This window comes from Neomonachus schauinslandi, chromosome 9 (assembly GCF_002201575.2).
Source record: "Neomonachus schauinslandi chromosome 9, ASM220157v2, whole genome shotgun sequence".
NCBI lineage: Eukaryota > Metazoa > Chordata > Mammalia > Carnivora > Phocidae > Neomonachus > Neomonachus schauinslandi.
Window position 1 is genome coordinate 91790966 of NC_058411.1, and position 19164 is coordinate 91810129.

Consider the following 19164-nt stretch of genomic DNA (forward strand, 5'->3'; position numbering starts at 1 on the left):
TGGACCAGCCCTGAAGGCCAGCCTAGCTCCAGCCACCTCTCATCTAGAGAATGAGGGGTCTGTGCTACGCCTTGAAGAGTGACGCGATTCTCTCCTATCACAGGTGAGAGGGCGAGTGGTTTAGCCTCATGTTCTTGCAAAGGATCCAGAGAGACAAAAAGATTCACTGAGCGCTTTCCCCCAGTTTGCCTCCTCAGAATTCCTGGCCCACCTCAGTCCTGCCCAGTCTAGATCTCCAGGAACTGTATCTATATTTTTAGGACCTGTACTTCTTTTTTTTTTTGAAAGATTATTAGAGAGAGAGAGAGAATGAGCCGGGGGAGGGGCAGAGAGAGGGAGACGAGCAGACTTCCTGCTGAGCGGGAAGCCCGAAGCCCGATGAGAAGCCAGGAGCTCAATCCCAGGACCCTGAGATCACGACCTGAGCTGAAACCAAGCATCAGACGCTTAACCCACTGAGCCACCCAGGTGCCCCCAGGACCTGTATTTTTAACCTGCTGTTGACCTGAGTGGTTTCTCAGCAGGCAAGTTTGGGAGATGCACATCTACAAATCCCTGCTCAACCAGCTCTGCAGGGCTTGGGAGGAAGCTAGCTGGCAGCAATAGGGCCCCAACTCCAACGCCAGTTAATCTAACCTATCTGCTGGGCTTAATCCCGGATCCCAAGTGCCCTCCTCTGAAAAGCTTTTCAGCAGTCCACAGGCCCCAGTTGGTCTCTAGCCTTTTCCACTGCCTCTCTGTGCCCCCTTGCAACTTCCTCTGAGGGCCTCTCCTCCAGCCCCTCTCCTCAGTGACCCTCATCCCCACCCAGCCTTTTCTCCAAGCTCCTGTAAGGGCCTTAATGACCTCAGCGAGTTCTCACACAGTGGGCTCGAGAAGGGCTCATTAGCCCATCAGCTGTTTTCAAAGTAGAGTCCTTTGATCTTGGGAGTCCCCCAAGATCAAAACTATTTTAAATACATAATAATACTGACTCTTTCTTTGTGTGTCTTTTAAGACTCTCATTCTCTGGGGAGTTATCCAGAGGCTCCTGATATGTGGGGAAAGCATTACCAACGGGATGTGTGCTTCTGTATTCTTGTGTTTTACAATTTTCCTCAGCTTTAATTTCTAATAAAAATATTGATAGATATAACCCACATAACCAAAAAGCTCAAGAATTTTTAAGAGCGTAGAGTGATCATTAAGACCGAACACCTTGAGAACCACTAGCCCAGATGAATCTCTAACTGATAATGACTAATTGGATACATGAGTGGGGGCTGCTTAAGGAGGGGGAGGCACTGGGGGAGGGCTGAGGGGAAGAAAGAGCAAAGGAAGGGGAACAGGGAGGGTGGGAGAAGATGGGGGGTAGGGATGGGAGAAAGAGAGAAGGGAGGAGGAGGGAATAGGATGGGGAGGGATGGTGGACGGATGGAGGAAGCAGGGAGCTAACCCCTGTTGAAGATGAGCCAAAGGCTTTACGTATTTCAGTGCTGTCCCTCCACACGCGAGGGAACGGAGGCTGAGAGAGAGTCAGATATCATGCATGCTGTAAGTGGTACAGCTGGGTATGAACCTAGGTGCACACGTCGTTTGTCACCATGCTGTCTCCCTCTAACTTACAGCCGCGTCCTGGTAATCAGTGGTGCCACCCTCTCGCTGGCTGGCCAAGAAGCCATGAGAGTCCGGGATACAAACACTTTTATGACCTTTAAGCTGTTTATAATCTAGGGATGTGTAGAGGAGGTCAAGGGGTGGAAAAGGGAAGTGGATATGGAGTGCCTGCCTCTGGCTCATTCCAGAGTAGGGCTGGCAGCTGGGCCCCACTCCTGCGAGGCTGCCTACTCCATAGCAGCTGCCTTGACTTCGGTTCACAGGTATTTCCCATAAATGCCCATCACGGCAGCCGTCCTTACCTGACCCCCGCTTCCCGCCTAGCCCTTCTCTTCTCTGACTATGCACACCTGAGGGTGCGTCCGTGTGGACCCTTCACCACAGTTGGTTTGGTAGGTTTGCCCCCAAGGCCTCTAAGAAAAACTGATTACAAAACTCCACTCAGCATTATTTTCAATATGCAAAATACAATTTATTACCTGGAGTTACCCTTGGAGTCCCGACATGGTGTAGCATATTCCAAACCAAGTGTTTCATCAATAAATACTAAACAACACCCACTATGAAATCAAATACTTCCGGGGGGGGTGGCTTTCTGCCAATGGGGATAAGTGAGTGTTCTAGGGAATACTTCCCGGGTTTTTTTTTTTTGATTGGAAAGTTATGGACCGTTTTTGCACATATACTGAAGATGCTCTCTGCCTCTCCAGAGATCTAACCTTGAATTTGCTCCCCTTCAGTCTAGGTGGCTTTTCCTTTGTCCTGTCTTCCTTCACTTCTGGGAGGTCCAGGTCAGAGGGCAGAGACACTAAAGGGTCTGTAGGAGAGAGACAAGGGGATACCATAAGGAGGAGACCAGGAGCAACTCTGGGATGTGCTGGGCGTGGAGCTGGGGAATCCCGTGAGACGCACTCAGGGGCCTGACTCCTTCAGCAGCTGTGCCCATTTCCCCGAGCCCCTGCCAGCCTGGAATCCACTGGGCTCTTTGGAGTCCAGCAGGGGCCTTTTCCATTTCTCTCTCTACCCCAAGGCGTGCTGTGTAGTGAAACCCTCAGTAAAATGTTTGCTTGGCAAATGACTGAATCTAACCACCATATTTACTTTAAAAGAATTGATGGAAAAGCTGGCTTGGCTGGTTTTGGATTGACTGGCCCATTAGGGTACGAATCATTCTGAGGGTGGGCCTGGCACATGTCCTGATGTTTGCAAGAGGCCAGCCACGTCCAGACCTGTCTGTTGGCTGTGCCCTGCTGCAGCTCTGGAGGGCCTCTCTGAGCAGCAGGGCCTGGGGCTGGGCCCATGGGGCCAGAACCACGACTAGGAGAGGGGTCAGGCTGGAGCAGGGCCCAGAGAGGAGACAGGACAATCCAAGGCACTCAGGCACCATGGGACCCGAGACCACTCACAGGGCAGGCCTCAACCGGGAATGACTTTTGGTGTGTGAGGTGACCTTCTATTTCTCTAAGTAATGCATGCCATCTTAATGAACAAGGAATTTTCTAAAACAAAGAATAAGCCTCAACACCTTAAAAACAAGGAGAAGGAGATCTTACAACAAAAACACTTGGTGTCTTCCAGAAGGAAATGCTGAATTTCAAAGACAAGTATTTTGTGAGTTATTTTTTTCTCAATATCAGAGAGGCAAAGACATTATCACTTGGGACCTATCAACTAATTTGTGTATGTAATTACATTTTCAATGCAATAAATATGAATATACTTCATATAGATATGATCTACTATGATACTTTTAGTATCCTGAGTGGATACTACTAATTCTAATACATCTAATACTACTAGCAGGTTTTTAAGTAAGTTTACTATCTTGTGTTTCCACACAGAAAGGTTTTGGTTGCTCTGAGAAGCCTTTGTGTCACAAAGAGCATTCAGCTTTTCCCTCCAATGACAGGAAATATCCTGTCCAAGGGATCCATCACATCATCACAGAATTCATAAATCAAACATCCTGTCCACTTTATGCACATCTTTCTTCCATTTATGACAGTTCACACAGAGGGAAATGTTTGATCTGAAAAAAGACAATGCGAGCCTGAAAAAGAAACTTTTACAATAAAAACATTTTTTTAAAAAAGGATTTTGTCCAATTACGTTTGGAATTAGACTTTTCTTCTATCACAGACCAGTCAACATGGCCGGCCTCGTGCAGCCCGCTGTTAAAGTCAGCACTTCTAGAGGAAAGTTCCAAAAGACACAGTGCACACTGAGAAGAATCAGATGTTAAAGTGCTCTGAAAACAAATTTGATTCAAGGAAGTACTAGGGGATTTATTAAATGCTGAATCCTATAGGTAATAGAATATGTGGAGACGGTATAATTAGAATAATCTTAAAAATGGATACATTTTTAAAAAGTATTCAAAATGCAAAACACTGTACTTGAAGGTGTTCTAGTGCTGAAGGCCCACACTGGGGTCTTTCCAGGGGTGGTCATTTTAATAGTAATATCGGGGATGCTGAGTGAACTTGCAGCCGCGGAGTCACTCCTTTAAGCTACGTTGCAATAACCCTCAGATCCTCTAGACGAAAGATCTATTTACATACGACGGTTTCAAATTCTACCCTCAGGTGCCCATGTGTGCATCGTGAGGAGATGATTAAGCCCAGACCTGCAAAGCCACAAACAGATAATTGTTAGTCCCCGAGTAGTTAATGACTTGTGAAACTTGAGTTTAAAGAGAGAAAAGCAAGGTCAGTTACACACACGCACACACACACACACACCATCCAAAATGAAGCACGCACATGTCTTGGGTGCCAAGCATCTTGGCAACTCAAAGATGCTTCTTGGGACCTGTCTCTTCCCCTAGCTCTGCTCAGTCATCCGCAGGGCATCTGTGGCCTTCTTACTAGGGGCTGGTAATGCTTAGGCTGAGTACCATCTGTACACACACCCCCCCCGCCGAGTACATTAATGTGACTTTATTGATTTAGGAAACTCTTGCCCTGGAAGATGAACTCACAGATAACTTTGTTGTTTGTTTCAGGAACTTCCAAAAATCCTTGATTTATCCTAAGAGTAGACCACTCAACTACTCTCTTTAGAAAAGATACTTCTCAGGCCTACACAGAGCATCACAAATGACGGTTACTTTTCAAGACTGTCTTCAAAATCCTCTCCCTTCCCCAAGTATGTGTCCAGCAAACTTAAAACTATTGTGCCACAAATTTGTCTAATCCTAATTAAATCCCTCCATCTGGCCTTAAACCAGAACCCCCTCCCCACACCTCATAAATATCTTTGTTCTCTCTTTCTGAGTTGCCACTGTCAAGTTTGTGCTCTGTCCCCACTGAGGTAGGAAATACACTTAGCTTTGCTTTATGAACAGGCTATTTTGGAGGTATTTCTGGTGAGCCAACATCCAGCAAGGTCATTGAGCTCTTTGAGAATATGATGAAAGCCACAAGGACACTTTCCCCGGAAAAATGGACACATGAAATGTGACCTTTAATTTCAGGAGCTTCACGGGTTCCCTAAAACCTCTCTGTGGGTCTCACAAAGGTGTGTCACCACGGAATAAGAATGCCCCACTATTGGGAGGTGAGCCTGGCACCCTGTGGTTTGCCAAAGGCTAGAATCAGAAGAATCGTACTTTCAGGATCAAAAGGGACTGTTGGGGTCACCTGGCTCCATTATTACCTCAATTTCATGCTGATACACAGCTGTTTAACCTATGCTCGAACACCTGCATTGATGGGGGGCTCACGACCTCTCCGGGGCAACGCATTCCTTCTGTGGCCACGGACAGAGCTGAAATTAGAGCTGTGTCTGGCGAGCATCACCCAGGCTTATTCCGAGCCTCTGCTTTAAAGAGGGCCAGCCACTCCTCTCACACACACAGTAAAATAAAAGAACTTCTCTCTTACTCTTAGGGTATGATCCCATGATCCTGAGCAAAAAGCAGTTCCATCAGGGGAAACTCGGAGAGTACTAACGCGGTTTTCATGTCCAAACAGGATGGAGACTCGGGACCCCTTCAGAACATCCCAGACGTTGATGGTATAATCGTTGTATCCAGCAAAGAGCAGGCGCCCTCAAAGCAGGAGGATATGATGGTTACTGAACCAGTTCCACCCTTGCTGTTTTTCTTTTCATGACTCGCTCACACAGTCATGCAGTCGCTTGCTCATTCATTCATTCATTCATTCATTCATTCCACAGTGATTTAGTGCCACTATGTGCCAGGCACTGTGCTTTGCCCTGGGGGTTCAGAGAGCAGTCGCTGCCCCTCGTGGAGGGTGCTGGTGGGCAGGCAGGCAGACACGTGAATGGACACAGGGTAGCACATGGAATAAGGGTGTCCCTTTTCAGGGATGAAGGGGAGACTGGAAGACTGAGGAAGAAATGCCTGATGAAGGGCACTTCAGGTGGGAAGCCGCACACATCACTGTCTTGAAGAAGAGCGGCACAGCCTTCATTTCCCGTAAAAGGAAGGGGGTGGGGAGGCTGCTTCGGGTGGGGTGAAGTGGGGTGGGGCATCGTGGAGGAAAACCGGGGCAAATGCAGACTGCTTAACCCACTGGCTCATGGGAAGTTCAGCTGAGGGAAAGCTTGATCGAGAGCGGGGCTGCCTTTAGCTCCCGACTTACAGTCCCCGGAAAGTTTCTGAAAGAAAATCTTACCACTGAGGGAGAAGTCCACACTGGATGCTCCAAATATGATACTCTCTTTGGAATAGATGGAGACCTCCCTGTCTGCCCGGAGGTCGTAGAGGCGACACTGGGGTGACAAACGTGACAAACGTGACAAAGCAGCACTTATTTCTGGCTCCGGGGTGGGGAAGAGAGGACCACAGGGCTATCAGCAGGTGCTGGTGGCTTGTGTAGTTTGGGGGATGAGGGAAATACCTCTAGTTTTCTCCCCTAGTATTTTCTACCTTAATTCCGATTCCTATTAATCTGCAGGGATCAGTGGAGATTCAAAGAAACAGCAAATACAGAAGATTTGGGGGGGGGTACAAAACCAAAAATGAAACCCCTCTTTTTTTCTGATAAAGGATACATATTCATTGTAGAAAATACAGAAAAACTCCTAAAGAAGGAAACAAAAATCACCCCAAATCCTAGAGGTATTTACTAACATCTAGGCTACTTCCTTCAGTCTTATTTCCATTTTATGTGTGTCTTTAAATGGAGTGGATATTTCATGATGACTTCTATTAACATCAGGTTATGAGCATTTTTCTCATATCATTAAATAATCATCAAAAACACATGACTAACATGGTTGTTGAATATTCCTTATGTGGATATATTAAATCTATTTAGCCATACCCTGTTAAGACTTTTGATTGTGTCTAATTTTTCTCCTTTATAAATGAAATTTTGATGACCATTCTTACATAAAAATCCTTATACATATCTCTGATGTTTTCCTTAGGATAGTTAAGGAACAGAATCCTCAGAATAAAATTGTTTCAAGAAATAGTATGACCGGATCAAAGGGGAGGGATGTTTCGAAAGCTCTTGGCTCATATGGCAAGACTGTTTTCCAGAAGCGTGGAACCAATGGGCCTAACTCTAGGCTCTTTAACCACATTACGTCCACAATATAGCATTTCACTGCTAATCCAAATGAGCTCTGTTCACTTAAGCTTGCATTTATTGGATTACAGGTGGTCTGAAAATGTTTTTAGGTGTTTATTTGCCATTTTGGATTTCCTACTTTGTAAACAGTCTACATTTTATCAAACTCTTTTTAAAAATTGGGGTGTTTGGGGCGCCTGGGTGGCTCAGTTGGTTAAGTGACTGCCTTCGGCTCAGGTCATGATCCTGGAGTGCCAGGATCGAGTCCCGCGTTGGGCTCCCGGCTCGGCAGAGAGTCTGCTTCTCCCTCTGACCCTACCCCCTCTCATGTGCTCTCTCTCATTCTCTCTCTCTCAAATAAATAAATAAAATCTTTAAAAAAAAATTGGGGTGTTTATCTGATTGATGATACAATCCCATTCATATCTAAAGGATTTCAATTTGGTCTGCCATATAGATGGCAAGAACTTTTCGTAGATGTATGCCCCTGTATTTTGTTATACATTTTTTGGCATATGGAAGTTTTACATTTTCATTTTCATTTTTTAAAAAGATCTTATTAATTCGGTATTTATCTTCCCTCTGGCAAACCCTGAACCAACCACTTTCCCCAGGCTGCCTGGGGAGGTATAGGAAAAGGAACATATAGGGCAGATAAGACGTGGGAGAAATAATACGTACCAAAAATATTTACTTATAGTAGTATTTCTTAACAGGAAAAAAAAAACCTTGATCCTAAATGTCCAAAAATTGACTAGTTAAGTACATAATGGCATGTCCATAACATGGAATACTATTCAATCACTAAGAAAATATAATGTAAATTGGCTCCACTACCACATGGGAAAATGTTCACAATCCATTGCTAAGTGAAAAAAGCAAATTATAAAGCATTTTGTTTTAAAATAAAAAAGACAGAAAGGAATGCACCCAACTGTGACTTTACTTGGGTTGGGAGAATAAGGTATTTTAACCCTCTTCCCAAGGCTTCCTCAATGAATTCACTTTACTACGGTAATCAGAAAAACATTAATTTTGAAAAATAAAATTAAATCACTGTGTCTCTCTTTCAAATAGGAAAAGCTCTCATAACTTAGAAGCATACCGTAGCATCATCTGATCCTGAAGCAAAGGCATCTCCACTCGGGTAGTACCTGCAGAGAGAAAGTTTGGATAGAAAGCATTTATTCAGAGTGGTGATTCTCAATCCTGGATGCCCATCAGAATCACCTGGAAATCACCTGGGAAACTTGTCCCATGCTGGGCCCGTGGAATTGGAATCAGAATCTCCACTGCTGGGGACATAAGGACCACTCTTTATAGAGGCCAGAAGGGGAGGCTGATCTGGCTGGCCCACTGGCCTCTAGTTTTTTTCCCCGTAAGTAGGGGACAGTAACAATGGCCTTGCAGAGTGTTGGTGAGGAGTAACTGAGATAATGTGTGTATTCGCACCAGGCACTGAACACAGAACAGGCCGCCTGTAACCTTGGCTTCCATTGATCACACACCTCATTCCTGGGACTTGGCTCAGCTCCAGGCTAAGAAAGTGATTATCTGCAGACACTGGAATGGCATACACAAAACCTCGTGCAGATCTCCGCGCTGACCATTGCCTCCCTGGGATACCTCTGGCAAGGGACTTTACCTTGCCCAGCCTCAGTTTCCTCATTTGAAAAGTGAGGATGATAATGTACTTTCCCTGTTGCAAAGACTGAATAAGATAATATAGGCAAAGAACTTGGCATCGTGCCAAGTGAAAAGCATTTAATAAATGATGCTTATTACTGTTATGTTCATTCTCTTCTCGGTAATCAGGCTTCCTGGGGAGAGGGGAGTCTACACTGAGACCTAATGGATGTGAGAGGAAGAGGGGTCAGGATAGGGAGAGCAGCACAGGTGAGAGAATGTGCATTTTATTTATTTATTTATAAAGATTTTATTTATTTATTTGAGAGAGAGAGAATGAGAGAGCGCACATGAGAGGGGGGGAGGGTCAGAGGGAGAAGCAGACTCCCCGCCGAGCAGGGAGCCCGATGCGGGACTCGATCCTGGGACTCCAGGATCATGACCTGAGCCGAAGGCAGTCGCTTAACCAACTGAGCCACCCAGGCGCCCGAGAATGTGCATTTTAAAGATATATAGGGGTTTAATTTATCTTTGTGGCTTTATAGTCTATCCTGCATCTTACCAACTTCACTATCTGTATTAATTTCCTTTGATTTTCTAGGTAATTACTGCACATTTGCCAAAAGCAATAGTCTTTTCCTTTTTTCTCTACCCTACAATTGAGGGCAAGGACCTAGAAATTCTTAATAACATTTCTATTGCTAACGTAAATAAGCGTTGTTATCTTGTTCTTCCTTTTAAGGGAAACAAGTCTAGTGTCTTTTCCATTAAGTATAATGAGGATTCTTAGAAGGAAGAGTCTTGACAGTGCCATCTTCCAAATTTACATGTCAAGTCCTCGCCTCTCGGGAACCAGTTCATAGATCCTGCTACCTACTCAACATCTCCACTTGGGTGTATAATAGGCATCTCAAATGTAACTATCCCAAAACAGAGCTCCGGAATCCATGTGTGACAACTGCCTCCTACCCGTACTTCCTCCAGTCTTCCCTGTCTTGGTAAATGGATCACTGCTCACTGCCCCTTATAAAAGGTTTGGGTTCCCAAGCTCAGGGTTCTTCTCCTGTAATGCAACCCCTGGCCCGTGCAGGTGTCTTGGGCCCTGTCCATTTCACCCTGTGGGACTGGGGCTCAGGTAACCAGCACAAAAATGCTGATACCCTGGTTACTGCCATTGCTAGAAGTAATAAACTGTCCTTCATCTCGAACCCAGGAGTCTCATGTCTTCTACCAACATCCATGAAACTGTGGCAGCCTAACTTGATATCGTGTAGCTAGGGTAAAATCTCAGAATCAGCACAATTCTGGACATTTCTGTCCCTACAGTGTCTTCCTTAGTTCCAGCCACCGTCACCTCTTTCTTGAACTCACAAAACTTTCTAATTGGCCATCACACTTCCATTCTTGCTTCCCTACAATCTCTTCTCCAAACAACAGCCAGAGTGACCTCTCAAAGGCAAAACAGAGACCATGTCAGCCACCCCCCAAACTGGCCTTTGGTTAGGTCCCTCCATATCTTGTCTTAACCCAGCTCTCTGCAAGCCTGGCTCTTTCAAAGACTGCTTTCTCAGAGAGGCCTTCCCTGACCATCCTAAGCAATAACCCATCCCATCCCATCTGCCTGTTTTACTTTGCACATAGCACTTATCACCATCTTAAATTAAATTGTACATTTACTCATTTGTGCTTTGTCTTATCTCCTGCAAGAAAGTAGAGACCTTGTCTATCTTGTCCACCAGTTCCTGGAACAATGTCTAGCATATAAGTCTCAATAAATATTTGCTGAATAAATGAATGAGAAATACTGACTCTATTTAGGGAGGATAATAACAATTACTCTGAGTGCCATTAAACTAAATATCTCCAAGAGATCTGGAGCACTGTTCAGTGCCACCACAAATCAGCCTTTCTTGCGGGGAGACCTCTCTCAGCCAAGTAAAATGAGCCTGGAGGTGGTTCCTGGACTGAACATTACCCTACGCCAGGGATCACCAGCAGAACAGAGCAGTTACATGAACATTCTACTCACTGACCGGACACTGTTGATGTCAGATTCGTGTGTTTCAAAGGCCTGCACACACTGGCCGGAGCGCATGTCCCACACCATGGCTTTCTTGTCACATCCCTACAAATGCAAAGTTACCCAGAGTTATGGCCACTGCAAGGCCCGTCTACAGTCAGGCATGAGTTCTCGTTATGTAACAGAGCCGTTTACTTCCCATTGGTAAATGGCTGACAACATGCTTTTCTGAGACTAGCCTCACCTAAGGCTGCTTTCCTCAACCAATAAGCCCTGAGGAGGTGAGACTATGTCTTGGGGTGTAGGGGAGCAAGGGAAGGCACCCAGCTTTCCCCTTCAGCATGTCTTCTTCTTTTGCACCTTTCCAAGTGTGGGTGCAAACCCTCCAGAGCCTCCTCGCTTTCCCCCTGGGCATTTCTCTCTTTTCTGTCCTTCCCTTCCTCCCTCCTCTTCATCTCTGCCTCTCTAAGCCCGGGAAGGAAGGGCAGGCATACAGTGGGTACACGGTGAGCCCACTCCGCTTTGTCTCAGGTGTCCAGGACAGCGTGAGCGAAGGGAGAGCACCGGGTGCCGCTGGGCCATCCGCACCTCTGCAGCACGCCGGCTGGGAGTCATGACCTCGCCAGCACTTAGCTGCGGGTCTCTAGCAAGTCACCGTCCTGGGCTTCCGCCTCACTACCCATAAACCCTCTCTCTGGGTTGTCAACGTGACCCAGAGTCATAAACATGAGGTTTTCACATTATGCTATCCTGGTTCTAGGAGCATTTGACACATTCCTGCAGAGCAATGCTATTATCAAGCTTGGGTAGTATAATGTGGACTCTCAATAGTCAAATAGAAGACATAATGGCTTAAAATCGGTGTTCAAGTTGCTGGTTTGAACTTCAGGGAAAAGAGTGGGGTGAATACCATAACTGATATCTCAGAACTGTGGGGGTTCAGCACTCTGATTATCTTTCATGACAATGTGGACAAAGCAATCGGGAGAGTCTTCAAATCTTTTGAGGACACTAAATCAAATGGAGTTTAGTGCTCTGAAAGAGACAATATAATCTACAATGATATCAACAATTTGAAAAGACAGTGTAGTTGAGGAGGGACAAATACAGTTATTCAAAGGTACAGAAATGAAACATACACAGACGGGGCCAAACACCCAAGAAGAAAAATGGGGTTCCTGCTGATTACAGGCCACACAGCCCTCGCCTGATGCCCAGCACCAAGATGCAGGCAGCTTGGAGCAAAGGTCCCTTACGTCCTCCAGCTGCAGATGCCATGCGATGGTGCGTCTAGCATGTCCTCTCCCACCTCTCTCCTGACTAAAGCGAGACAGGACCTGAGCCAGGTCACCCTGCTTAGTTCCCCATTCTTATTCCTGGCTGCCACAGAAATACTTGCCCCTGACATCTGCATAACCCATTGTCAACTCTTCCACCTAATATATTCCACGTCATATCCTGGGGGAGTGGTGGTACTGGTTTGCATTGTGCCCAATTTACAGACGAGGAAATTTAGTCAAATAGCAAAGCCGGGACCCCGGCATCCTAGTCGAGAGCTCCTCTGTGCCACCGTGGCCTTGTGTGCCTGACCCTGAGCCTTCAAACGCTCTGTTCCCTGTGCCCTGGGGTGGGAGGGTGATGGCGACAGGCAGGGGTGGGCCAGGAGAGTGTCTCACAAGCCCCAAGCCCTGATCACACCACACTGCCTCACCTCAGCAGCCATCTGACCGGCCTTGGTACCCTTATGGCTCATCTCCAGTGCTCTCAGATGCTAACTCTGCCGTTTATTTTAGGAATAACATTTTCAAATGTGGCAGATATGCACCTCAGGTCACAGCATTCCCATGAGGAGAACATTCCAGACACCCCTGCAGACTGAATGTCAGCAGCAGAACAGGAGACCCTCTCAGCCCACCACGCACTACCACTGTTATGGGAGCCGGGGGTGGGACAGTGAGCTGAGGACAATTCCTTCTCGAGCAATGCCCGATCTACTCCCTGAAATGACAAGAATTGCCAACATAATCCTCCCACGGAGACGAAGGACCCCTAGGGATTTTGCTTGGGTCTTTACCCCAGACACGAAGGTGTTGCCCGTCTCCGAGGGGGCCAGGTCCAGGCAGAGCACGTCAGCCCCATGGCCGTGGAAGCTCTGTAGCAGCTGCCCACTCTCCACATCCCACAGGGCACATGTCCCGTCGCCGCTCGCTGTCAGGATCTGTCCACAGAGAAGGGCAGCAAAAGCGTTGTCGTTATGACCTCTGTTGGGGGAAAGTCACTCTGATGCTTAGAGCTGAACGGGGAGGATGAGGCTCTTGGAACAAACACACACAGACTCGTGCCTCGCTATATATGGATTCAAGCACAGGAGTATTTCCCCTGTACTAAGAAAAAAAAGTTCCTTTGTGACACCCTCACTGTCCTTGCGATGTGTGTTTATGTGCCTGTCCCCCTCCAGAGCAGGAAACGGAGCAGGCCTCTGTGCTGTATCTGCAGACTCTGTGCTTGCCAGGCGTCCCAGAGGAAGTGCTCCGTGAACATTTGTGGAACAGAACTTGCGCAGCCCCCACGAGCAGGCCAGACACTTCGAGTGCTTCTCAGATCTTAACGTGCTCCCCAGCCACCGGGCTGCTTGCTAATATTGCATCTGGGGTAGGGGCCCGAGGCCCCAGCATTCTCATAAACCCTCAGCTGGTAGCAGCACTGAGCAGTGCGCCCCGTCAGACACATGCCCCTGTGGCTGCTTCCCCCCAGAGCGGGGCAGGGCCCTAGACAGTCCTAGGGCCCCCGAGAGGGCCACATGCAAGCCCTCACAGATTCAGCAAGCACCTGCTGGGTGCTGACGACACCCAGGTGCTCTGCTAATAGGCATTAATTAGGGTTCGCACAGAGATCGTGTCTCGGTCCTGCTCTCCCGGAGGGCCGTTGAACAGAACCGGCAGTAAGACCAGACACCAACCAAATTCCCTGCCCCTGTGTTAAACAATTCCGAGCCCAGGCACACTTTCCTGGAGCTCTGTGAGGCAATACTGAGACCAAGTGAAAACAATCTAGCGGCCTGGCAGGACACACCTGCTCCTGTGAGGTAAGACTGTGAACCAACGAAACGACTTACCAAGACTAACAGCTTGCTCACCCAGACTCACAGCAGGACCCTTACCTTTCGGGGCCCACCAATCCAAAGCTAGTAATGTCGTAGCCAGTTTCCTGCCTTGAGAGACCCACCTTAAAATCACCCAGCTTGGCCCCCCAAGCCCTCCGAGTACCCTTCCCTGATTTTCTCATTTTGAGATGCTATGGAGAGTCTGCCGAGTTGGGGTTCTCCCTTGCCGCAGGAGGTCTAAGAAGGTTGGCACTTCTGGAGAGCAAGTTTTTCCGAGGATCTCGGCAGACAAGACAGTGATGACTCACGATAGGGTGAGAAGTGCTTAGATCCAGGCAGGCCCAAGGCACAGACAGCAAACCCATTCTGGCAACATCTGAGCTGCTCCAAGGATGCGTGAGAGCTGGCCAGGTGAAGGCCTACCTCTGCACAAAATGAGAGTGTGAGGACTTGCCTGTAGGCAAGACAGAGCTGTGGGAAGCTTCCAAGTGAGATGATAAGATCAAAGGCAGATTTTAGGAAACTGTGTCTAAGGTCCTTGCAGCCACCTCTCAAACCGCTTCTGTAAACTTACAAGTACAAAGGCCACCCATACAGTGAGAGGAACGCTGCGGTGCCTCGGTGGACTTAGGGTCACAGCCCGAGACTGTGTGTGTGTGTGTGTGTGTGTGTGTGTGCATGTGCGTGCGCCCACGGCTTGGGCTCAGGCTGAGCACAGCTTCGTGGGGCTGGGGGAAAGGCAGCGGAGATGCAGGCCTCACGGCCTCTGGGACCCAGCTGACTGCACTGCAGAGCCCGGGGCAGCCTGTCCTGAGCAGCCACGGGCTGGGGGATCCACAAGGGCTAAGCCCTGGATGGCACAGCCTCCCTGCACCCCACCTTCCTGCCGCGCACAGGGCCCGGATGAGGCGATAAGACGGTGCAGGAAGTGGCTCGTGCAGTGTCACTGCCCCAGAGAAGGCCCTCGATGGGTGGAGATGACTGAGGAAAGGAAATGAGCAGCAGCCTTAAGGACTGCTAGCCTCCTGTGCCCCACCGACCGCCCTGCCCCGCCAAATTCCTCCTGCTGCTGGTTTTCTCTTCTCCTCTCCTTCTTTTCTGTTCTCTTCCCTTCTCTCTTACACGCTGGGCCTAGCACTCGCAAAGAATCTCCTTTTCTCTGCAGGAGAGATACACATTACAAGGAGGGGACTCTACTCCCACCCTGGCCTGGTGCCCTGCTGGCTGCCCCATCTTGGAGCGCATTTCCTGCCAGGCAGTCTGGGGAGACCTAGACTCTGCTTGCAGCCAGGAGAAGCCGCTTTGGAGCTCAGCCCTGGAGCAAGAGCTGGGTGAGTTCCAGAGAGCTTAGGCTTCTTGGGCGTGGCCCCCAAGGCCCACCTCAAAGCTCCCTCTCAGGGGCAGCTCTCAAACGTGGGGAATCTCCAAGGCTGCAAAGCTTCTGCCACTGTTTGTGGGACTCCCTGCATCCTTGGCTTCTTTCAAGTGGCCTGGTACAACCAACAAGATGATCTAGGCTGGTAAAAGTTAGCTTATGAACGCACAAGACTTGGACTGGGTCTTAATTTGGGTACTTAGATTTTATAATATGCTGTAATTCTGTTCAATGTCTCCTGGGCCACACCCATTCCCGTCCTAACACTTGCAAAGGGCCAATAATCTCCCATCTTTTTTGGGACACCCAAACAATCTGCTTTAAACGATAACCTCAGTCTAGCTCTTTAATTTGTGAATTTTCCACACCATATTCTTCAACCAAAGAGATGAATAGTTTTTAAAAGTTACAAGTAAATTCTTAATAGTAAAAAATATTTTAAAAAATACTTTTAATAATTTTGTGATCTTCATTATAAGTAAAAATTGAATTTAAAAACCAAACACTCATCGCGATAAATGCACAAAACAGAGCCTCTAACTCACTGTCAGTCATTTCTTTTGGAAGGTAGGGAATGTGTAGGTTTAACACGTCTTCTGCCAGCCGGCCGGGCCACAGCGCCCCCTACTGTACAGGTCTGTGAGAATCCTGGTGGCAAACGACAGGGGCAAACACCCCACTCCAAGTCCGAACACCCCTCTGCTCGGCAATTAAACAGTTACCCAGTCACCTGGTCTCCCTGCCGCCAGCCTCGCCTCCCCTTCTGACCCCAGTCAGCTGAAACCAGAGTGGGCCATGGAAGGCTTTAATCTGACTCAGATGCTCTCCTCCTTAAAAGAAACCCAAATCTGACCTGGCACCTGCAAATGGCTCCTTGGCCATCTGTAGCGTCAGGCCAGACTCAGGGGGCCCTGTGATCCAGCCCTGCCCACCTCGCAGGCTGCCTGTCTCCCTCTGGGCTGCCCTCACACTTGCCTGGCCACACCCTCGCCCTCCAAGGCTGGCTCAGGCAGCCCTTTGCAGCAAGTTTGCAACCACCCCTCCCATACTGAGCTCTCAGCTTCCCCCACTGTTCAGTCACAGAGGGTTTCCATGAAGGTCCTGAGAACAGAGCCTGAGTGTGAGCGAGTTCACCCCCAGAACCGGTGGTATCTGGCAATGTGGGTGGTGGGCACCTATGAAGATTTGCTAAATAGATATGAATGAATAAACTGAGAATTCTTTTATGACTTGTTAAGAAACTTAGAGTGTTGAAGTTGTATTGTTTTCACCTTGTAGTTTATTCAAAGTAGGGAACAGATTTACTATTGAAAGCTTTTTCTTTTGGCATTTGTTAAAACACAAGTGTAAAGTAGGTATAGTGAGGTGTATAAAATGCACAACTCTGAAGCTCAGCAGCTCATTAAAGTTTTACACATGTAAGCACATTGGAACCACCACTCAGACTGCCAGGTAGGAATTTCCACCCCCTCTGAAGGTTCTCTGTTCCACCCCCACGACCACCAAGTCAGTTAGAGGATGTTTAATACAGCTCTGTCATTAATTAATTGCCCCGACTTTCCCCATTTTTGATTTATTAAAAATAATAATGATAACCAATGAAAAACAACAGGAGGTTCCTCTTAGAGCCAGCTGCTAGAGCATACCTCTCCTGTTAAGACACCAGAATAGGAATACTTACATTGCGCAAAACAGACTATAAGACAAAGACTATGACAAGAGACAAAGAAGGGCACTACATAACCACAAAGGGAAAAATCCAACAAGAAGATAGAATGATTGTAAATATCTATGCACCTAACAGAGGAGCACCTAATACATAAAGCAACTATTAACAGACACAAAGGAAGAAACTGTGTAGAAATATACAGAAATATAATAATAATACGGGACTTTAACACTCCACTTACATCAATGGATAGATCATCCAGACAGAAAATGAACAAGGAGACAGAGGCTTTGAATGATACATTGGACCAGATGAACCTAACATATATTTGGAAGATTCCATCCAAAAACAGTGGAATACACACTGTTTTCAAGTGCACAAAGAACATTCTCCAGAACAGATCACACGTTAGGCCACAAAACAAGTCTCAATAAATTTAAAAAGATTGAAATATCATTCATCTTTTCTAAGCACAACAGTTGAGCACAATAAATCACCAAAAAAATTTGGAAAGAACACAACTACATGGAGGCTAAGTAACAGGCTAATAAATCATGGATGGGTCAACTAAGAAATTAAAGAGACAAATGAAAATAAAAACCCAACTGTCCAAATCATTAGGATGCAGCAAAGCTGTCTTGAGGGAAAATTATAGCAATATAGGTGTACCTCAAGAAGCAAGAAATATCTTGACTAAACAACCTAACCTTACACCTAAAGGAGCTAGAAGAAGAACAAAGGCCAAAGCCAGTAGAAGGAAGGAAATAATAAAGATTAGAAAAGAAATAAATGACATAGAAACTATAAAAACAATAGAACACATTGATGAAACCAGGAGATGGTTCTTCGAAAAGATCGACGAAATTGATAAACCTTTAGCCAGACTCATCAAAAAAGAAGAGAGAGAACTCAAATTAATAATATCAGAAATGGGGCGCCTGGGTGGCTCAGTTGGTTAAGCGACTGCCTTCGGCTCAGGTCATGATCCTGGAGTCCCGGGATCGAGTCCCGCATCAGGCTCCCTGCTCGGCAGGGAGTCTGCTTCTCCCTCTGACCCTCCCCCTTCTCATGCTCTCTCTCTCTCTCTCATTCTCTCTCTCAAATAAATAAATAAAATCTTTAAAAAAAAAATATCAGAAATGAAGGAGAAGAAGAAAAAATAAAAGCTGACACTAGAGAAACACAAAGGATTATAAAAGGATATTGTGAAAAATTATATGCCAACAAATTGGGTAATCTAAAAGAAATGGATAAATTCCTAGAAACACATAAACTCCCAAAACATAATCAAGTAGAAATAGAAAATTTGAACAGATGGATTACTAGCAATGAAATTAAATCAGTAATTAAAAAACAAAACAAAACAAAACTCCTGAAAAACAAAAGTCCAGGACCAGATGGCTTCACAGGTTTATTTTACCAAACATTTAAAGAAGAGCTTATACCTATTCAATCAAACTGTTCCAAAAAATAGAAGAGAAAGGAAAGCTCCCAATTATTCTACAATACCAGCATTTACCCTAATACTAAAACCAGACAAAGACACTACAAAAAAAGAGTACTAAAGTCCAATATCTCTGATGAACATAGATGCAAAAATCCTCAACAAAAATCTAAGCAAACTGAATCCAACAATACATTAAAAAATCATGACCAAATAGGATTTATTCCAGAGATGCACGGTGGTTCAATATTCACAAACCAATCAACATGATACATCACATTAACAAGAGAAAGGATAAAAACTGTATGATCATCTCAGTAGATGCAGAAAAAGCATTTGACAAGATTCAACATCTATTCATGATAAAAACTCTCAGTGAAGTAGGTTTAGAGAGAACATACCTCAACATAATAAAGGCCATCAATGAAAACCCACAGCTAACATCAAACTGGGAGCTTTCCCTCTAAGATCAGGAACAAGACAAAGATGTCTACTCCCACCACCTTTACTCAACATAATACTGGAAGTCCTAGCCACAGCAATCAGACAAGAAAAAGAAAGAAAAGGCATCCAAATTGGTACGGAAGAATTAAATTGTTACTATTTACAGATGAAATGAGAGTATATAGAAAACCCTAAAGATTCCAGCAAAGAAACTACGAGAATTGATAAATGAATTCTGTAAAGTTGGATACAAAATTAATACACACAAATATGTTGTATTTCTATACACTAATAATGAAGCAGCATAAAGAGAACTTAAGAAAATAATCCCATTTAAAATTGTA

General features: G+C 46.2%; 1 protein-coding gene across 1 annotated transcript in view; it reads right to left on the reverse strand.

Moving 5' to 3' along the window:
* Positions 1–4184: 4184 nt before the first annotated feature.
* The window catches only part of GNB5 (G protein subunit beta 5), a 41605-nt gene continuing 26625 nt past the window's right edge, over positions 4185–19164 (reverse strand). The window contains exons 7-12 of the mRNA XM_021694007.1: positions 12860–13003; positions 10799–10890; positions 8245–8293; positions 6237–6333; positions 5481–5647; positions 4185–4222 (exon numbers count right to left, since the gene is read on the reverse strand). Of these exons, the coding sequence (XP_021549682.1) occupies positions 4211–4222; positions 5481–5647; positions 6237–6333; positions 8245–8293; positions 10799–10890; positions 12860–13003 (561 nt within the window). The 3' untranslated portion in view covers positions 4185–4210. The remainder of the gene's footprint in view (positions 4223–5480; positions 5648–6236; positions 6334–8244; positions 8294–10798; positions 10891–12859; positions 13004–19164) is intronic.